The 17,755-nt window shown below is 42.8% G+C and overlaps 1 protein-coding gene across 2 annotated transcripts in view; it reads left to right on the top strand.

Moving 5' to 3' along the window:
- The window catches only part of LOC122542640 (circularly permutated Ras protein 1-like), a 112,579-nt gene that overhangs the window by 78,911 nt on the left and 15,913 nt on the right, over window positions 1–17,755 (top strand). For both annotated transcript variants that reach the window (XM_043680635.1, XM_043680633.1), the window contains exons 17-19: window positions 3,625–3,765; window positions 12,928–13,021; window positions 17,551–17,619. In XM_043680635.1, the coding sequence (XP_043536570.1) occupies window positions 3,625–3,765; window positions 12,928–13,021; window positions 17,551–17,619 (304 nt within the window). The remainder of the gene's footprint in view (window positions 1–3,624; window positions 3,766–12,927; window positions 13,022–17,550; window positions 17,620–17,755) is intronic.

The raw sequence follows: 17,755 nt of genomic DNA, 5'->3' as shown, positions 1-17,755 counted from the left end.
CTTCCAACGCCCCTCCCCCAAGTCCCTCCTCCCTACCTTTTATCTTAGCCTGCTGGGCATACTTTCCTCATTCCTGAAGAAGGGCTCATGCCCGAAACGTCGATTGTCCTGCTCCTTGGATGCTGCCTGACCTGCTGCGCTTTTCCAGCAACACATTATCAGCTCTGATCTACAGCACCTGCAGTCCTCACTTTCTCCTCGAAGCTATTTAATGTCGACAATTGATGAGCTGTAAGTAATTTTCAAAGTTTATTATGTCTGTTAAGAAGCAGCAGTTTAGATATGATCCATTGATTAATTAGATAAAGAAAAAATACAACTGTGACAATTGAGATGGTGCACGGATATCAGAGGGTAAACAAGCTGTTGATGTGAAATGCTTTGGTCTTGTACAAGAGATGGGGGCAGCATCCTGCTCTCTAGCCAAGGAATTAGTGAGCTCTTCCCTTGGTCTTCCCCTTCCCCTTCTGAGAGAAAGTGAGGAGTGCTGATGCTACAGAGTTAGAGCCGAAAAGGATGGTGCTGGAAAAGTATGCATGTCAGGCAGCATCTGAGGAGCAGGAGAGTTGATATTTTGGGCATAAACCTTTCATCAGGAATATGGGGGCGGAGCGGGGCTGAGAGATAAATAGGAGGGTAGGGGTGGAGCTTGGAAGGGAGGTGGCTGGGATGGCAATAAGTGGATGCAGATGGGGGTAATTGTGGTAGGTCGGCAGGGAGAAGATGGAGCGGAAAGGTGGACAGATCAAGAGGGCAGCGCTGAGTTAGAGGGTTTGATCTGAAATGGAGTTGGGGGAGGGGAGATTTAGAAACTAGTGAAGTCAATGTTGATGCCATGTGGTTGAAAGTTTCCAAAGCAGAAGATGAGCCGTTCTTCCTCCAGACATCGGTGGCTTGGATTTGGCAGTGGAGGAAGCCCAGGTCTTGCATGTCCTTGCTGGAGTGGGAGGGAGAGTTCACCTGTCCATCCTCCTTCCCACCTATCTGCCCCAGCCTCCCCATTGACTTATCACAATAACCCCCCACCTGCATCCACCTATCACCTTCCCAGCTACCCCCCCACCCACATTTCTGATGAAGGGCTTATGCCCGAAATGTCAACTCTCCTCGTCGGATGCTGCCTGACCTGCTGTGCTTTTCCAGCACCACACTTTTCAACTCTTTCCCTTCTGGTCCATCTCTCATCTGCCTGGTGGGGACTGCGGGGAGCAGCCAATGAGAACTGCTGCTGACAAGATCTGCTTGATGAGAATGATGCAGAAAAGAACTCCCCTCTGCTCTGGGCCATTATTGTTACATCTTATTTCTAAGGGCAGGTAATTTTGGCTGTGTCAATCAATTATCTGAATCCTTTTGGCCAATGGCCATGGGACAGCCATTCATGATGTTAGGTGATTGTTGTTCCCTTGCCACACATCATCAATGGTTTTCATTCCTTCCTGGAATAATACATTTCATAAACAATGCACTGATATTAGATTGCACTTGACATGAGATAAGCTGTTAGCATTAGTTTGGTAGGTATGGTGACCTCTGTGTTTTGGAATGTTAATTACTATTGTAGTGGCTGTTAAATGAAATCTCATTCACAACAAGTACCAGGAAAATTCCATTTTAAGGGACCTAATATGCAACACAGCTCTGGTCACCATACTTTCAAAGAGATAAGATCATTGAGGGGGGTCAGTGGAGATTTACCACAGTTATTCCTAAGGATTGAAACTTTAGCCAGGAAATAAGTTTGGAGAAACCGGATTCATTTTCCGTGGAGCAATTGAGAGGATGTTTAAAAGATTATGACAGTTTTGGATAAGAAAGACACGAAAAGTTAATCTCAGCTAATGATACAGTTACTCTGATACAGGCATTTGGAGTTTGATGATTTTAGTTGTGAGGATGAATTTTTTACACAATGGTTGGTCATGACTTGAGACTTGATGCCCAAATAAATGCTAGATGCAGAGATATCTATTTCAAAAGATAATTTGATGAGGACTTGAAAATAAACTGTCAGGGCTATAGGAAGCGTGTACAGGGGAGGGACAGACTAGAAGATTCACTGTGAGCCTGTATAGACTCGGTAAACTGATGGCTTCTGTGTTGCAAATGACACTGACGTTATGTAACTAATTAATGCCTCATGGATGTGATCAGAGGTAGGGTGTGTCAGAATCATGAGGAATAGATTGTGTGATGGCACTGTGCTTTGAAGAGATTTGTTCTCTGCTGTTTCACTTGCAGAGAGGTGTTGCTACAGTGGCACCAGAAGCAGCATGTAAACAGCTTTGAGCTCCCCGAGTTTTTTTTTTAATTAGACAAAAGAAGCAGGAATCGGGCTCACACAGACCTAGAGTTTTAGTTTTGCTTTCATTTATGGTTTGGAACTGACTGTTGAAGTTGATAGATTTTTTCCCCAAAAGCTCAAGTGTCCGAATAAAGTGTGTTTTGCTAAGCCTAGTCATGGACGAATTGAATTACATCTGGAACAAAGTGTCTTACACTTGCCTCTAAATAAAATAAATTATTGATAGATTTTGAGGTGGGGGAGTTGGGTCTGGACCACAAAAGTGGGGATGCAGAGCAAAGGAGTAGAGAATGGAAGAACAATGTTTGGAGGGCAAAGCAGAAGGAATTCAGGCTGGAGGAAAGAGGATGGCTGTGGAAGACTCATGACACTACGCTATGAATGCAATTTATTTAATTCAGTGATTTAGACCCATATCTGAATGGAAAGTTGAGTAAAAACATCATCAATGAAAGCTTGTTTAATTTTGTGTGTGGATTGCTGATTGTACCCAAAGCCTAACCCAAATATCGCATTGAAATTACACTGAAGCACTCTTCACTTACCGATCCAGCAAGGTCCTATGCTTGTACCAGTGTGGCACAGTCCTTGTGTAAGAATGTGCAGCATATTTCTATTTTTTGTTGTATGTGTACCCACATAGTTTTGTCTGTAGTTTAGCATGACATTGTCCTTGGACTAGTGTGTACCAGTGTGATCCTTCCATGTATACGGTAATTTGATCTTGTCAGTGTGCTGTCGTGCACTTGTGTGTTACTACTCATTTACCTTTTATGATACTGTTCACGCACCACTGTCCGTCTTTGTATACCGCAGATTGGTTAATGTGATGGCATGGATTGAATATTGGTTAATGAAGAGAAAACTGAGAGGAGGAATAAACGGGCCATTCTCAGGTTGAGAGGAGTGACTAGTGAGAATGTGCATGATGAGTTCTTGGGCCTCATAGCTCTCAGTTTGTATCAATGATTTGTATCAATGATTTGAATACAGGGATCAAATGTCATATTTTAAAATTTGTCGATGAGGTAAAGGTAGATTGGAAAGTGAGTTGTGAGAAGGATACAAAAATTCTTCAAGATAAATATTCAGTGCACTGTGCCCCTGTCTGCCAGTGTGCACCAAGTTGACACTAGTCATGCATTTGTTCTGCCTGTGCAGCTGAACTCCATACGCGGGAAAAGGTTCATACTGTCTACCCTATCTAACCCCCTAATGTTCAGTGCACTGTGCCCCTGTCTGCCAGTGTGCACCAAGTTGACACTAGTCATGCATTTGTTCTGCCTGTGCAGCTGAAGAAATTTTTTTTTATATTTCAGTGCCATTGCTAAGGACCATATAAACCTCAGTGTTCTACAGATTCATGCTGCACAGATTAGTGCTCGGTTGGCAATGGAGGGCAGGATGCAGGATGCCCAGAAAGAGGCTCTGGCTCAGAAGGCACTCATAGAAGAAATACTGTAAGTGGTGCAACACCAATTCTCCAATCCACTGTGTATGCAGAAGCCTGAGGTAATATTGGATGGTATTTTATCCATGGCCCACTGTTCTCTACGGTGGACCTGGAAGTGGGCGCCAGTTCTGATATCATTCTCTCCACTTGTTATGTGGATATAGAACCATGGAAAATAGGAGCAACTGTAGGCATAATCATGGCTGATCCTCTATGTCGATGCTATATTCCCACTCTCTCCACATAACGCTTCTTTCTTCTACAAATTCATATATTTCTTTGTTAAATATATTAAGTGACTTCACCTCCACAGCCTTCTGAGCTGGGGAATTCCTCGTTTCACGACCCCCTGAGTGAAGAAATTTCTCTTCATCTCAGTCTGAAATTGCCTACCCATATTCTGAGACTTTGACCATTCTAGATTTAGCTGGCAAAGGAAACATCCTCCCTGCAACTAGCCTGTCCAAGTCTATCAGAATTTTATGTTTCAATGAAATCCCCTCAATCTTCTAAATTCCAATGAATACAGACTCAGCTGATGTCCCGGAAATCCCATGCATCTTTCCTTCGGTAAGGAGATCAAAACTGGACACTGCTCCAGATGTGCTCTCACCAAGGCCTTCTAAAGCTGCTGAAGGACATTCTGTTCCTTTACTTGAATCCTCTTGTTATTAAGATCAACAAAATATTTGGTCTTCTGTTTGCTGCAATTGCATGCTTACTCTTTCAGTACAGGGATAGCCATTCCTTTGTGCATCAACATTTTTACATCTATCACCATTCAAATACTACTGTTGGTATGTTTTTCCCACTGAAGTAGATAACTTCACATTTATCCACATAATACTACAACTGCCATGTATTTGTCCACTTACTCAACTTGTTTAAATCATTCTGAAGCCTCTTTATATCCTGCTCACCACTCCCACTCCCAACTAGTTTTTTTTACTGGCAGAGATCATGAAAACATGATGGGGCAGCATGGTGGCTCAGTGAATCGTACTGCTGCCTCACATTGCCAGGGACCTGGGTTTGATTCCCGCCTTGGGAGTTTGCACATTCTCCCCATGTCTGCGTGGGTTTCCTCCCGCAATCCAAAGAAGTGCAGGTCAGGTGAATTGACCATGCTTAATTGCCCATAGTGTTAGGTCAGGGGTAAATATAGGATAGGGGAATGGGTCTGGGTGGATTACTCTTTGGAGGGTTGGTGTGGATTTGTTGGGCCGAAGGGCCTGTTTCCATACTGTAGGGAATCTAATCTAAATGACACTCGATTCTTGATACTGATATATATTGTGAATAGCTGGGATCCAAGCTCTGACCCCTGCTGTACCCAACTTGTCAATGCCTACCAGTCCAAAGTTGAAACTTTATTGCTGGAACAGCACAGCAGGTCAGGCAGCATCCAGGGAACAGGAGATTCGACGTTTCGGGCACAGGCCCTTCTTCAGGAATGCCCTACCAGTCCAAAAACAATCAATTTATTCCCACTCTTTATTTCCTGCCTGCTAACCAATTCTCAATCCAGGCCAATATGTTACCACCAGTCCCAACTGCTTGACTTTGCACAATAACCTTTTATGTTGGATTCCATTGAAAACTTTTTGAAAAACCTATTATACTACATCCACTAGTTATCAATTGTTTATTTTACTTGTTAGGTCATCAAAAATCTCCAGTACATTTGTCAAACAATTTCTGTTTCATAAATCCATGTTGACTTTGTGTAATTCATTGGAATTTTCTGAACGTATTGTTATCACATCCATTATGACAAATACCAGCATTTTCCCGAATACTGAAGGTTAGCTAGCCAGTTTGTAATACCTGATTTCTTCCCCCTCTCCTATTTTAAGCAGTGGGGTAATGTTTGCCATCCTTCATTTGCTGAGATTGTTTCAGAACCTTAAAAATTTTGGAAGGTGACAGCCAATGCATCTATTATTCCCATAGGCACCTCCTTTCATATCCTGGGATGTAGATTATCAAGCCCGAGGATTTGTGTCTTCAGTTCACTATTGACTCCAGCACTGTTTTGTTATTAATATCATGTTCCTTCGATTCCTTCTTCCCAATGGACACTTGTTTCCCTAAAATGTCTGGTAGTTTCTTGCATCATCTTCTGTGAAGAGAGAATAAATTAAATGATTTAATTAATCTTTCCTTGTTCCTCATTATCAACTTACTGTTTCAGACTGGAAGGAGCTACATTTGACTTCAACTAGCTTTTCCTTTTTGCATGCTTATAGAAGTTCTTACAGTCAGTTTTATATACATAGCACATTTACTCTTGGACTGTCTCTTCCCTATTTAGTCAACCTGTTGGTTCTCCTTTGCTGAATTCTAAGCAGCTCTGAGTACTCAGGCTTGTATTATGACATGGGGTCAGCAAGCCAAATGAAATCAATCTTTCTGTCCCTAGATTTGCAACACAGTAAAATTAAAACATTCAATGCATCTTAAAAATCACTCAATTATTCTTAATTGGATTTTAAGAATAACAGGTATCATCAGATATCAAGTCTATAACTTAAACAGAAATGAACAGTTATTAATAATGCAACTTTAGCAGAACATGAATAAACAAAAAGCCAGTCTACTTGATATCAATGATTTAAGCTCAATTTTCACTAACTAGAACCCTTCACTCAGCCACATACAGCCTGACACAGTTAAGGGAGAAGTTAAAAGAAAACAAGAAGCCATTTGCCATTTCAATAGTTTCATGGTGGGTACCAGGCTTTCAGAAATCTTTAGGTGTTCACAGGCACGTAAACTGGAGGGTCTTGCTTGAATTCCAAAGTCACTGATTCATGCAAACAGATCCAATAACCCTCCATGATTATACACCCACTTTTTGCAGAGGGGTATTTTCTTATCAGAACATCCAGCAAGTTACAACACGGTGAAAACCCAAGAGAGACGGAGAGAGCAAAACACTCAAAAGGTTTAAAACCACAGTCAGAACTCATTGACAGTTTTTTTTAAACCAACAGTCTCTCTGGCTGGTCAGCACCAATTCGCCTGTGATTGACCAAATCAATATCCAGCCAGTTGCCAATCTTGAGCTTCGAATATTGCAGTGTCAAAACACCTGTAGTTTGCTTCAGGCAATAATTAACCTGCAGTTATCTTTCCCCCAAGGCCAGTTCCCAGAAACAAAGATAATTTGGAGGTGCCAGTGCTGGACTGGGGTGTACAAAGTTAAAGATCACACAACATCAGATTATAGTCCAACAGGTTTGTTTGGAAGCACCAGCTTTCGGAGCACTGCTTCTTCATCAGGTGGTTGTGATGAAGGAGCAGCGCTCCGAAATCTGGTGCTTCCAAAGAAACAAACATCAGTTTGTTTGCTCTCTCCTCCTTACTTAAACAAGCTGCTGCTCAAATTTCAAAGTTTGATTCTCAAATTCAGCTCACACTTTAAAGCCACATTGGAAAAATGAAGAAAACGAAGAATGTTCACAATGACACTGTGTTCTTTCATCTGTAAAGAATGTATAATTCCTGTAATCCATGTAATTGCTCCTTAAATATTAACAATTGCTTATTTACTGCCATAGCTTTTAATGCAGTTACCCAGTCCATTGCAGCCACTCATCTCTTTAAGACTTAATAATTTGCATTGGTTAGATGTCCGCCCTTGTATTGGATTACTTCACTTTTTATCCCAATGAGGAATTTTATAATGATATGGCAACTTAACCATAAAAGACTGTCATTTGCATAAATGATTTAGATATGAACTTAGGAAGGTATAGTTAATAAGTTTGCAGATGACACCAAAGTTTGAGGTATTGTGCATAGCAAAGAAGGTTACCTTAGAGTTCAATGGGACCTTGATCAGCTGGGCCAATGGGCTGAGGAGTGGCAGATGGAATTTAATTTTGATTAATGTGAGGTGCTCCATTTTAGTAAGGCAAATCAGAGTAGGACTTAAACACTTAATGGTAAGGTTCTGAGGAGTGTTGCTGAACAAAGTGACCTTGGAGTGCAGGTTCATAGTTCCTTGAAAGTGGAGTTGCAGGTGGATAAAATAATGAAGAAGGCGTTTGGTATGCTTTCCTTTATTGATCGGTGCATTGAGTATAGATGTTGGGAGATCTTGTTTTGGCTGTACAGGACACTTGGTATATTGTGTGCAATTCTGGTCTCCCTCCTATCGGAAGGATGTTGTGAAATTTGAAAGGGTTCAGAAAAGATTTACAAGGATGTTGCCAGGATTGGGGGGATTGAGCTATAGGGAGAAGCTGAATAGGCTGGGGCTGTTTTCCTTGGAGCGTTGGAGGCTGAGGGGTGAGTTTATAGAGGTTTATAAAATCATGAGGGATATGGATAGGATAAATAGACAAAGGCTTTTCCCTGGGGTGGGGGAGTCCAGAACTAGAGGGCATAGGTTTAGGGTGAGAGGGGAAAGATTTAAAGGGACCCAAGGGGTAATGTCTTCATGCAGAGGATGTTGCATGTGTGGCATGAGCTGCCAGAGGAAGTGGTGGAGGTTGTATAATTACAGCATTCAAAAGGCATCTGGATGGGTATACGAATAGGAAGGGTTTGGAGGGATATGGGCCAAGTGCTGACAAATGGAACTAAATTAGGTTAGGATATCTGGTCAGTATGAACGAGTTGGATTGAAAGGTGTGTTTCTGTGCTATACATCTCTATGACCTCCTGCATCTAGATTATTAATTAATCCCTTCCCATTACAGGAGATAGTGAGGACTGCGGATGTTGGAGACAGAATCAATAAAGTGTGGCACTGGAAAATGCACAGCAGGTCAGGCAGCACTGATGAATGGCTATGCCCTAAATATCAACTCTTGTTCCTCGAATACTGCCTGACCTGCTGTGCCTTTTCCAGTGCCACACTCTATCAGTCCCTTCCATTACACAAAACCAAACCTAGGATAAACCTGTTCCCAAGTTTGTTCTGTAACTTATGTTCTAAAATGTGCACCTAGTACAGAACTCAGGAATTCATCCAACATAGTTTTCCTGCAAATGTGGATTTTGCAGTCTATATATCTGGGGAGAGCACTGGCCTCTTGGCTGCTCAGGTCTTGCTGAGACTGACTTTATTTTACACTCTCACTCACTTCCAGCTTGATTCCCCCATGCCTTGGACCACAACCCAATGCCACTACCCATCTCCACGTCATTCATTTGCACTTGCCAGCCCCAGTTCTCTAAGCAGACTGTTATTCTCTCGCTTTCTTCCCTTGAAATTCAACAAAGAAAGCAGCTGACCTGAAATGCCATTAGACTCTGCCAGTTGTTGTATGTCATCTCTGAACAAATGTGAACTGAATATAACAAAATTCCCACGCACTGTTGAGTTCATGTTAAACATAAAATTTAATTCCAAGGAGTGTTAATATAATTATTTATTGAATGTAAATATCTTACAAAGTAGGAATCTGCCATGGGAAGTTATTTGGTGTGACCTGCTGTTGACTTTTTCTCTGCATTTTAACCTGCTGCAGGGCAATGTGCAAATTTAGCTCCCACCCAACTCATTTTTTGCTGCGTTTATTAACACTTAGCAGCATGTGTAGTAGCAGTAAAATCTCTGAAATACATTGAAACACAGAATGATAAAATCCTAACAATCCTTAAAAATGGGGGAAAAATACTGATGAAGAGAAAGAAATTGCTAGATTTTCAGATTTTTTACAAATTGGCTTTAATTGCACCTTCATGTGTCGGATTGGTTGGTTAGCTCAGTAGACTGGACAGCCGGTTTGTGATACAGAATGATGTCAACCGTGAATTCAATTCCCACATTAGCTGAGGTTACCTTCTCAGTCTCCCTCCTCCCTTGAGTGATGAAGACCCTCAGGTTAAACCACCACCAGTTGTTTCTCTGTAATGAGAGAGCAGCTCTGTGGTCTGCTAGGACTGTAGCAACTTTATATGCACATTTGAAAATAAATTGGAAGTGACCAAGTGCAGTCAGAATTTGTCACTTGCCTGACCCGTCTCCTTGGATGCTGTTCGAGACATCATGAAATTATCCCATGATCTTTTTGTACTGTGTGGAAAAAACTTTTGTAAATTCACCACATGAATGTGAGATAACTGTTCTTTGTAGATATGTGATGCTCCTGCACCTTTAAGAGAGATTTATTCTGTGTTGTTACTCTTGTAGAGGGATGTTATCACAATAGTGGTGGAATGTCTGCTTCAGATGCATTGGGTAAATAGTTTTGAGCTCACTAAAGATTTTTTTAAAAATTAGACAAAAGAAGCATGAGTTGGTGCAAAAGCATGAGTTGGTGCAGTTAGGCTCTCACAGACCCGGGTTTTAGTTTTACTTTCAGTTGGGGTTTGGAGCTGGCTGTTGGGGTTTGGAGCTGGCTGTTGAAGCTGATAGATACAGCTCTCTCTCTGCTGTAACAAAAATCTTAAGTTCTCCCTCTGCTGCTAGATTGTTGCTTTCAATGTTCCTTTCTTTTGGAATAGAAAAGAAATAGCACGTGAGGAAAATCTATTTTGCTGAACTTACCTTTGCCAAGAGTGTGTTTATGGGATGCTGCTATATAGGAACAGTTGATGATTAGTCCCTTAAATAATATCTTACTAAGTATTTCAAGAGAGTTAAAGTTATGTAAGTTATATATTTTTTGGTTTGTATATTTTTTTATTTCAAAAATATACTTTATTCATAAAATTATTTGGATCTCTATACAACTGGTCAGCCATTCTTGTGCACACATTATATTGCTTTACATACAGACATCAAAATTTATTTTTCCTATATACAAGTCTGTGCATTTACTATCCAGCTCTTCTGCTGAGGCGTCAGTGGAGCCCAAATGACTCGGTGGGCCCCCTGTTCCTCTTAGGCAGGCAGATGTTACACGGTGGTCTTTCTCCATCGTGCCTTGGCGGTAGCTGCCCCAAGCTTCAGCGCGTCCCTCAACACGTCCTGGACCTTGGAATGTGCCGCCAGTCTGCAACACTCAGTCGGGGTCAGCTCCTTCAGCTGGAAGATCAACAGGTTTCGGACCGCCCAGAGAGCGTCCTTCACCAAGTTGATGATCCTCCAGGCACAGTTGATGTTCGTCTCGGTGTGCGTCCCGGGGAACAGGCCATAGAGCACCGAGTCCCGCGTCACGGCGCTGCTCGGGGCGAACCTCGACAAACACCACTGCATTCCTCTCCAGACTTCTTCTGCATAGGCACATTCCAGAACAGTCTGCTCAGGGAACCGCTCGATAGGATCCGCCCTCTCCTTTTCCCGAAGGGTCCCAAGGACAATATGTGCTGACCACTTCCTGATGGACTTGTGTTCAAAGGTATTTTTCTTCATAAACTTCTCCACGAAGGACAGGTGATACGGAACGAGCCAACTACTCGGTGCGTTCCGCGGCAGTGAGGCCAGGCCCATCCTTCGCAACACCGGGGACAGGTAGAACCTCAGTACGTAGTGTCACTTGGTGTTTGCGTACCGGGGATCCACGCACAACTTGATGCAGCCACACACAAAGGTGGCCATCAGGGTGAGGGCAGCATTGGGTGTATTTTTTCCCGGTTGCCCAGATCTTTATACATCGAGTCCCTTCAGACCTGGTCCATCTTTGATCTCCATATAAACTGGAAGATGGCCCGGGTGACTGCAGCGACACAGGTTCTGGGAAAAGGCCAGACCTCTGCCACATATAACAACACTGACAATGCCTCACACTTGATGATCAGGTTTTTACCCACAATGGAGAGTGAACGTAGCTTCCATCTGCCCAGTGTCTGCCTCACTTTACTGATATGCTCATCCCAAGACTTGGCTCATGCCCCAGCCCCTCCGAACCAAATATCCAGCACCTTCAGGTGGTCAGTCCTGACAGTGAAGGGGATCAAGGATTGGTCGGCCCAGTTCCTGAAGAGCATGGCCTCGCTCTTGCCTCGGTTTACTTTGGCTCCCGAGGCCTGTTCGAACTGGTCACATATGCGCATGAGTCTGTGCACGGTCAGCGGATCCGAGCAGAAAACGGCGACGTCATCCATGTACAGGGAGGCCTTAACCTGCAGGCCCCCGCTGCCAGGAATAGTCACCCCTCTCAGACTTGCATCCTTCCTGATGGACTCAGAAAATGGCTTTATGCAGCACACAAACAAGGCAGGAGAGAGAGGGCAGCCCTGCCTGACTCCAGATCTGACTGGGAAGCTATCTGATTCCCACCCATTGATTGAGACTGCACTGATAATGTTGGTGTACATCAGTCTGATCCAATTGCAGATTTCCTCCCCAAAGCCCATTTTGGAGAGAACATTTCTCATATACGTTTGTGATATCCCGTCAAAGGCTTTCTCCTGGTCCAGGCTGATTAGGCAGGTTTCCAACCCTCTGTCCTACATGTAGGTGATCGTATCCCTGAGGAGTGCGAGACTCTCTGCGATCTTCCTGCATGGTACAGCACAGGTTTGGTCAGGGTGAATCACCGACCCCAGAGCAGACCTATATTAACTGTGTTGTAAGAATATAGTGTGTTTTTCTTAAAGCCCAGTAGTGGACCAAGTCAAATTACATCTGGAACACAGTGCCTTACACTTGCGTTAGAATAAAAGTTGGAGTCTTGGCTATCTCTTTGATCTATTTTGAAGGGGTTTGGTCTGGTCAATAACAACGATATTCAAGTCTTTGCAAAATACTTTGGTGTATCTTGACGATATGAAATGCCATCTATGAATATATCATACTGCGCAAGCTGTCTACAAACATAAGACCACGTTATTTGTGCAGTCAAACTGAGACTGCACCTTAACATGTAGTAGCTTTGCAGCTGCCGTCCTCTCTAAGTGAGGCACATTTAGGATCTGCTTGGTCTAGTGCAAGAGAGGAAAACCATTTGCTGGCCTAATGTAAAAATGCTGTTACATTAAACAGGAAGCAGTTCATAGCACGTTAGCACCGATTTACTGGTTACATTTTTGAGTTGGAAGAATTGTGAGGAGGACCTGACTGTTGCTTAGGACACTCATCAGTTCCTGAACTTTCAAATGCTCACTCTCTGATAACAGTTTGTTCCTTCTTACACTGTCTACTGTGCTGAGAGTGATACATTTCTCAATAACATTGCCAGCCAATCCTCCAAGTTAACTACCCTTTCACAAACTAATCTTCCCATCAGGATGATGCAGTTGAATCCAATAATAATTGTTATTTCCACAGAGCCAGAAAGAATGATCTGGAGCAAGGAGCGATTTACGAGAGTTGGATGCAATCCATGTCCCCTATTTATAGTGCCCTCAATTGCAAAACTCAGGTAATCATTCCTTTTTCTTTCTTTATTTGCCCTTAACATTCCAACAGCAACTACAATTGAAGAATATATTTCACTAATCCATTAATTCCATTGAATTTAATAAAAATCTGGAATTGGGAGTCTAATGATGACCATGACTCCTTGTTGATTTTTTGGGAAAACCCCATCTGGGTCACTAATGTCCTTTAGGGTTGGAAACTGCTATCCTTACCTGCTCTGGCCTATATATGACTCCAGACCCACAGCAATGCGGTTGAGTCTTACGTGCCTACGGGATCATTAGGGATGGGCAATAAATGCTGGCCTGGCCAGTGATGCCCACATCCTGTGAATGATTTATTTTCAAAATCCTGAATCAGTTTTGACAGTTTATGCGAACAGCACAGCCTGTGGCCTGTCTAACAGTGCACTCACTACTTTTTTACCTAGCTTCTACAGAAATCTCTGAGCAGTTATTAGGAGGATGGTTTGCTTTGTTTGTTCCCGGTCTCTAAGCCATTTGACATTAATCTTAATTCAGAAGATATAGCAAGGCATTTTCATCTGTGACTCACTAAGAAAGTTAAGTATAGTATTAGGGGAGGCAGTGGTGTAAAGGTATTGTCACTGCACTAGTAATCCATGTTCCTATGCCAGTGCTGTGGGCACGTGGATTCTAATCCTATCACAGCAAGTGGTGAAATTTGAATTCAGTCATCAATCAGAAATTTAAGCTACCATTTATTTGAAATGGCCGAGGAAGCCACTCATTTTACCTGATTGGGTTCAGAAGAACAATTGTCACCCGAGTAAAAGTTTTTAATTTGTGAAGTCTCCAAGCTGTGAGTTTGTATAGAAGCTGTCTTAAGATGGAGAACTGAAAACTATCAATCAAGTAAGAAACTAAAGAGTTGAGAAAAAGGTGATATTCCTTTTGGATTGACGATAATTAAAGGATGCTAATGGAAACAAATTGAAGCTTTGTTTTGCTATTGTATTAAAATGTTTGTACACTCTTCTTTATAGAATGTCTCTCTTTTGTTAAAGAGTGTTTGCTGCATAGTGTAAATACGTTCAATGGCGAGGAGAAAGTGAGGACTGCAGATGTTGGAAATCAGAGCCGAGACTGTGGTGCTGGAAAAACACCAGTTGGTCAGGCAGCATCTGAGGAGCAGGAGAATCGACATTTCGAGCTTAAGCCCTTCATCTTGATGAAAAGCTTATGCTCAAAACATTGCTTCTCCTGCTCCTCAGATACTGCCTGATGGTTGTGCTTTTCCAGCACCACACTCTTGACCATGTTCAATGGCTGATCACCATGGTAGTCAATTACAAAAATTAAACATATGATCAATCAATCTATGCTTTACCCTTGTCTCTGAAACAAAAATAAAGTTATAGAGAAACTGAGCAGGTCTGATAACATCTGTAGAGAGAAAAACAAAATTAATGTTTTGAGTTCTATGACCCATCATCAGAACTAAAAGCAGCTGCAAAAGCATGGTATTTCTGCAAATGATGAGGCTTTGGAGAGGTGGATAGGAGTGAATAGAATATATGGCGATGATGCCAAGAGATAATACAAGGAGAGGCCAGTAAAAGGTTTGCTGAAGATAAAGGCAGGGAGAGTAGAGGTGAGGGCAGTTGAATGTTCCTCCTGCAGAATGTGGGAGGTAAGGGTCACCACTAGTGTCCCTGCTGACTTCATCTGCGGGAAGTGCACCCAACTCCAGCTCCTCGAAAACCGCATTAGGGAACTGGAACTTGGTGAACTTCGGATCATCTGGGAGGCAGAGGGGGTTATTGAGAGGAGTTACAGGGAGGGAGTAACACCTCAGGTACAAGAAGAAAGTAGATGGGTTACCGTCAGGGGACAGACAGGGAACCGGCAGGCAATGCAGGGATCCTCTGTGACCATTCCCCTCAATAAGTATACCGTTTTGGATACTGTTAGTGGTGAGGGACTTACCAGGGGTAAGCAATGGGGCTAAGGTCTCTGGCACAGTCCTGGTTGTTCAGAAGAGAAAAGAGGAGCAGAGCATTAGTCATTAGGGACACCAGATTTGGAGGACAGATGGGAGGTTCTGTGGGAACGAGAGAGACTCATTGTGTTGCCTCCCAGGTGCCAGGGTTCGTGAGTCTTTGATTGTATTTTCCAGATCCTTGAGGGGGAGGGAGAGCAGCTCCAAGTCATGGTCCACATAAGCACGAATGACATAGATGGGGATTTAAGGCAGAAATTCAGGAAGCTAGGGTGGAAGCTTAGAGCGAGGACAAACAGAGTTGTTATCTCTGATTTGTTGCCTGTGCCACACGCTAGCGAGGCGAGGAATAGATAAAGAGAGGAGTTGGACACATGGCTACAGGCAGGAGGGAGGGGTTCGGATTCCTGGATAATTGGGGCTCTTTCTGCGGTGGGTGGAACCTCTACAAACAGGATGGTCTTCACCTGAACCAGAGGGGTACCGATATCCTGGGGAGTGAAATTTGCTAATTCTCTCCAGTTGGGTTTTTATTAATGGGAGATGGGAGTCTAAATTGTTGTATGAGTATACGGGAGGTTGAGAGTAATGAGGTCCAAAATAAGGTTTCAAGGTAGCAAGAGTGCACCAGCAAGAAGTTGGTTTGAAGTGTGTATACTTCAACGCCAGGAGCATCTGAAGTAAGGTTGATGAACTTGAGATTTCGATGTTGTGGCCATTTTGGAGACCTGGATAGAGCAGGGACAGGAATGGTTATTGAATGTTCCGGAATTTATATATTTCAGTAAGAACAAGGAAGATGGTAAAAGGTGGAGGGGTGGCAGTGTTCATCAAGAGCAGTATTGTGGTTGCAAAAAGGACATTTGAGGACTCGTCGACTGAGGAATTATGGGCTGAGGTTAGAAACAGGAAAGGAGCGGTCACCCTATTAGGAGTTTTCTATAGGCCTCCGAATAGTTCCAGAGATGTAGAGGAAAGGATTGCAAAGATGATTCTCAATAGGAGCGAGAGTGACAGGGTAGTTGTTATGGGGTCTTTAGTTTTCCAGGTATTGACTGGGAAAACCATAGTTCAAGTACTTTAGATGGGTCAGTTTTTGTCCAATGTGTGCAGGAGAATTTCCTGAAACAGTATGTAAACAGGTCAACAAGGGGAGAGTCCACATTAGATTTGGTACTGGGTAATGAACCCTGCCAGGTGTTAGATTTGGAGGTAGGTGAGCACTTTGGTGATACTGACCACAATTTGGTTATATTTACTTCAGGCTATTGCACAAAATACAGAGGCAAGAGATTGAGGGTGTTTTGGCGGTTTGGATCAGAAATTCGCTTGCTGAAAGAAGACCTAAGGTGGTGATTGATTGGAAATGTTCATCCTGGAATTCAGTTACTAGTGGTGTACCACAAGGATCTGTTTTGGGTCCACTGCTGTTTGTCATTTTTATAAATGAGCTGGATGAGGGTGTGGAAGGATGGGTTAGTAAATTTGCAGATGACACTAAGGTCGACAGAGTTGTGGATAGTGCAGAAGGATGTTGCAGGTTACAAAAGGACATAGATAAGTTGCAGAACTGAGCTGAGAGGTGGCAAATGGAATTTAATGCGGAAAAGTGTGAGGTAATTCACTTTGAAAGGAGCAACAGGAATAAAGAGTGCTGGGCAATGGTAAGATTCTTGGTTGTGTTGATGAGCAGAGAGATCTTGGTGTCCATGTACATAAATCCCTGAAAGTTGCCACCCAGGTTGATAGGTTTAATAAGGCATATGGTGTGTTAGGTTTTATTGGTGGAGGGATTGAGTTTCGAAGCCATGAGGTCATGTTGCAGCTGTACAAAACTCTAGTGCGGTCGCACTTGGAGTATTGCATACAGTTCTGGTCACTGCATTATAAGAAGGATGTGGAAGCTTTGGAAAGGGTTCAGAGGAGATTTACTAGGATGTTGCCTGGTATGGAGGGAAGGTCTTAAGAGGAAAGGGTGAAGGATTTGAGGCTGTTTTCATTATAGAGAAGAACGTTGAGAGGTGACTTAATTGAGACATATAATCAGAGGGTTAGAAAGGGTGGACAGTGAGAGCCGTTTTTCCTCAGATGGTGATGATTAGCATGAGGCGATATAGTTTTAAATTGAGGGGTGATAGATCTTTCTTTCCTCAGAGAGTAGTAGGTGCGTGGAACGCAATGCCTGCAACAGTAGTAGACTCGCCAACTTTAAATGGTCAATGGATAGACATATGGATGAAAATGGAATAGTGTTGGTTAGATGGCTTCAGATTGGTTTCACAGGTCAGCACAACATTGAGGGCCGAATGGCCTGTACTGCACTGTAATGTTCTATGTAGGATGTGAACAGGAACTGGTTTTCAACTCAGCACATGTCTTCAGCATCAAAAATATACGTTTCCAATTGCATTTAGTTCTGACGAAGGGTCACAGAACCCAAAATGCTAATTTTGTTTTTCTTTCTCCAGGTGCTGTCAGACTTGCTGAGTTACTTGAGTACTTCCTATTTTTGTTTGAGATTTCTAGCATCCATGTTTTTGATTTTTTTCACTCTGGCCTCTCTTCCAGGATGCAGTAACAGCACAACCTTTGTATGAGGCATTAAGTTCCAAGCGCAGTAGAGAATCTGTTGTTAAGGTAAGGACCAATTGATGCAAATGCTGATATTGGTGATTGTTTATGTAAAACTGGATTTACAGATAGTGCATTGCAGCGGCTTACTTGCCAGTTCAATGCAATCATTTTTGGTGTAACCTTTTCAATGCAGTGAAAC

This window comes from Chiloscyllium plagiosum, chromosome 40 (genome assembly GCF_004010195.1).
Source record: "Chiloscyllium plagiosum isolate BGI_BamShark_2017 chromosome 40, ASM401019v2, whole genome shotgun sequence".
Classification (NCBI taxonomy): domain Eukaryota; kingdom Metazoa; phylum Chordata; class Chondrichthyes; order Orectolobiformes; family Hemiscylliidae; genus Chiloscyllium; species Chiloscyllium plagiosum.
The sequence above is the reverse complement of the archived record's forward strand: the minus strand, read 5'-3'. Positions and strand labels throughout refer to the sequence as shown.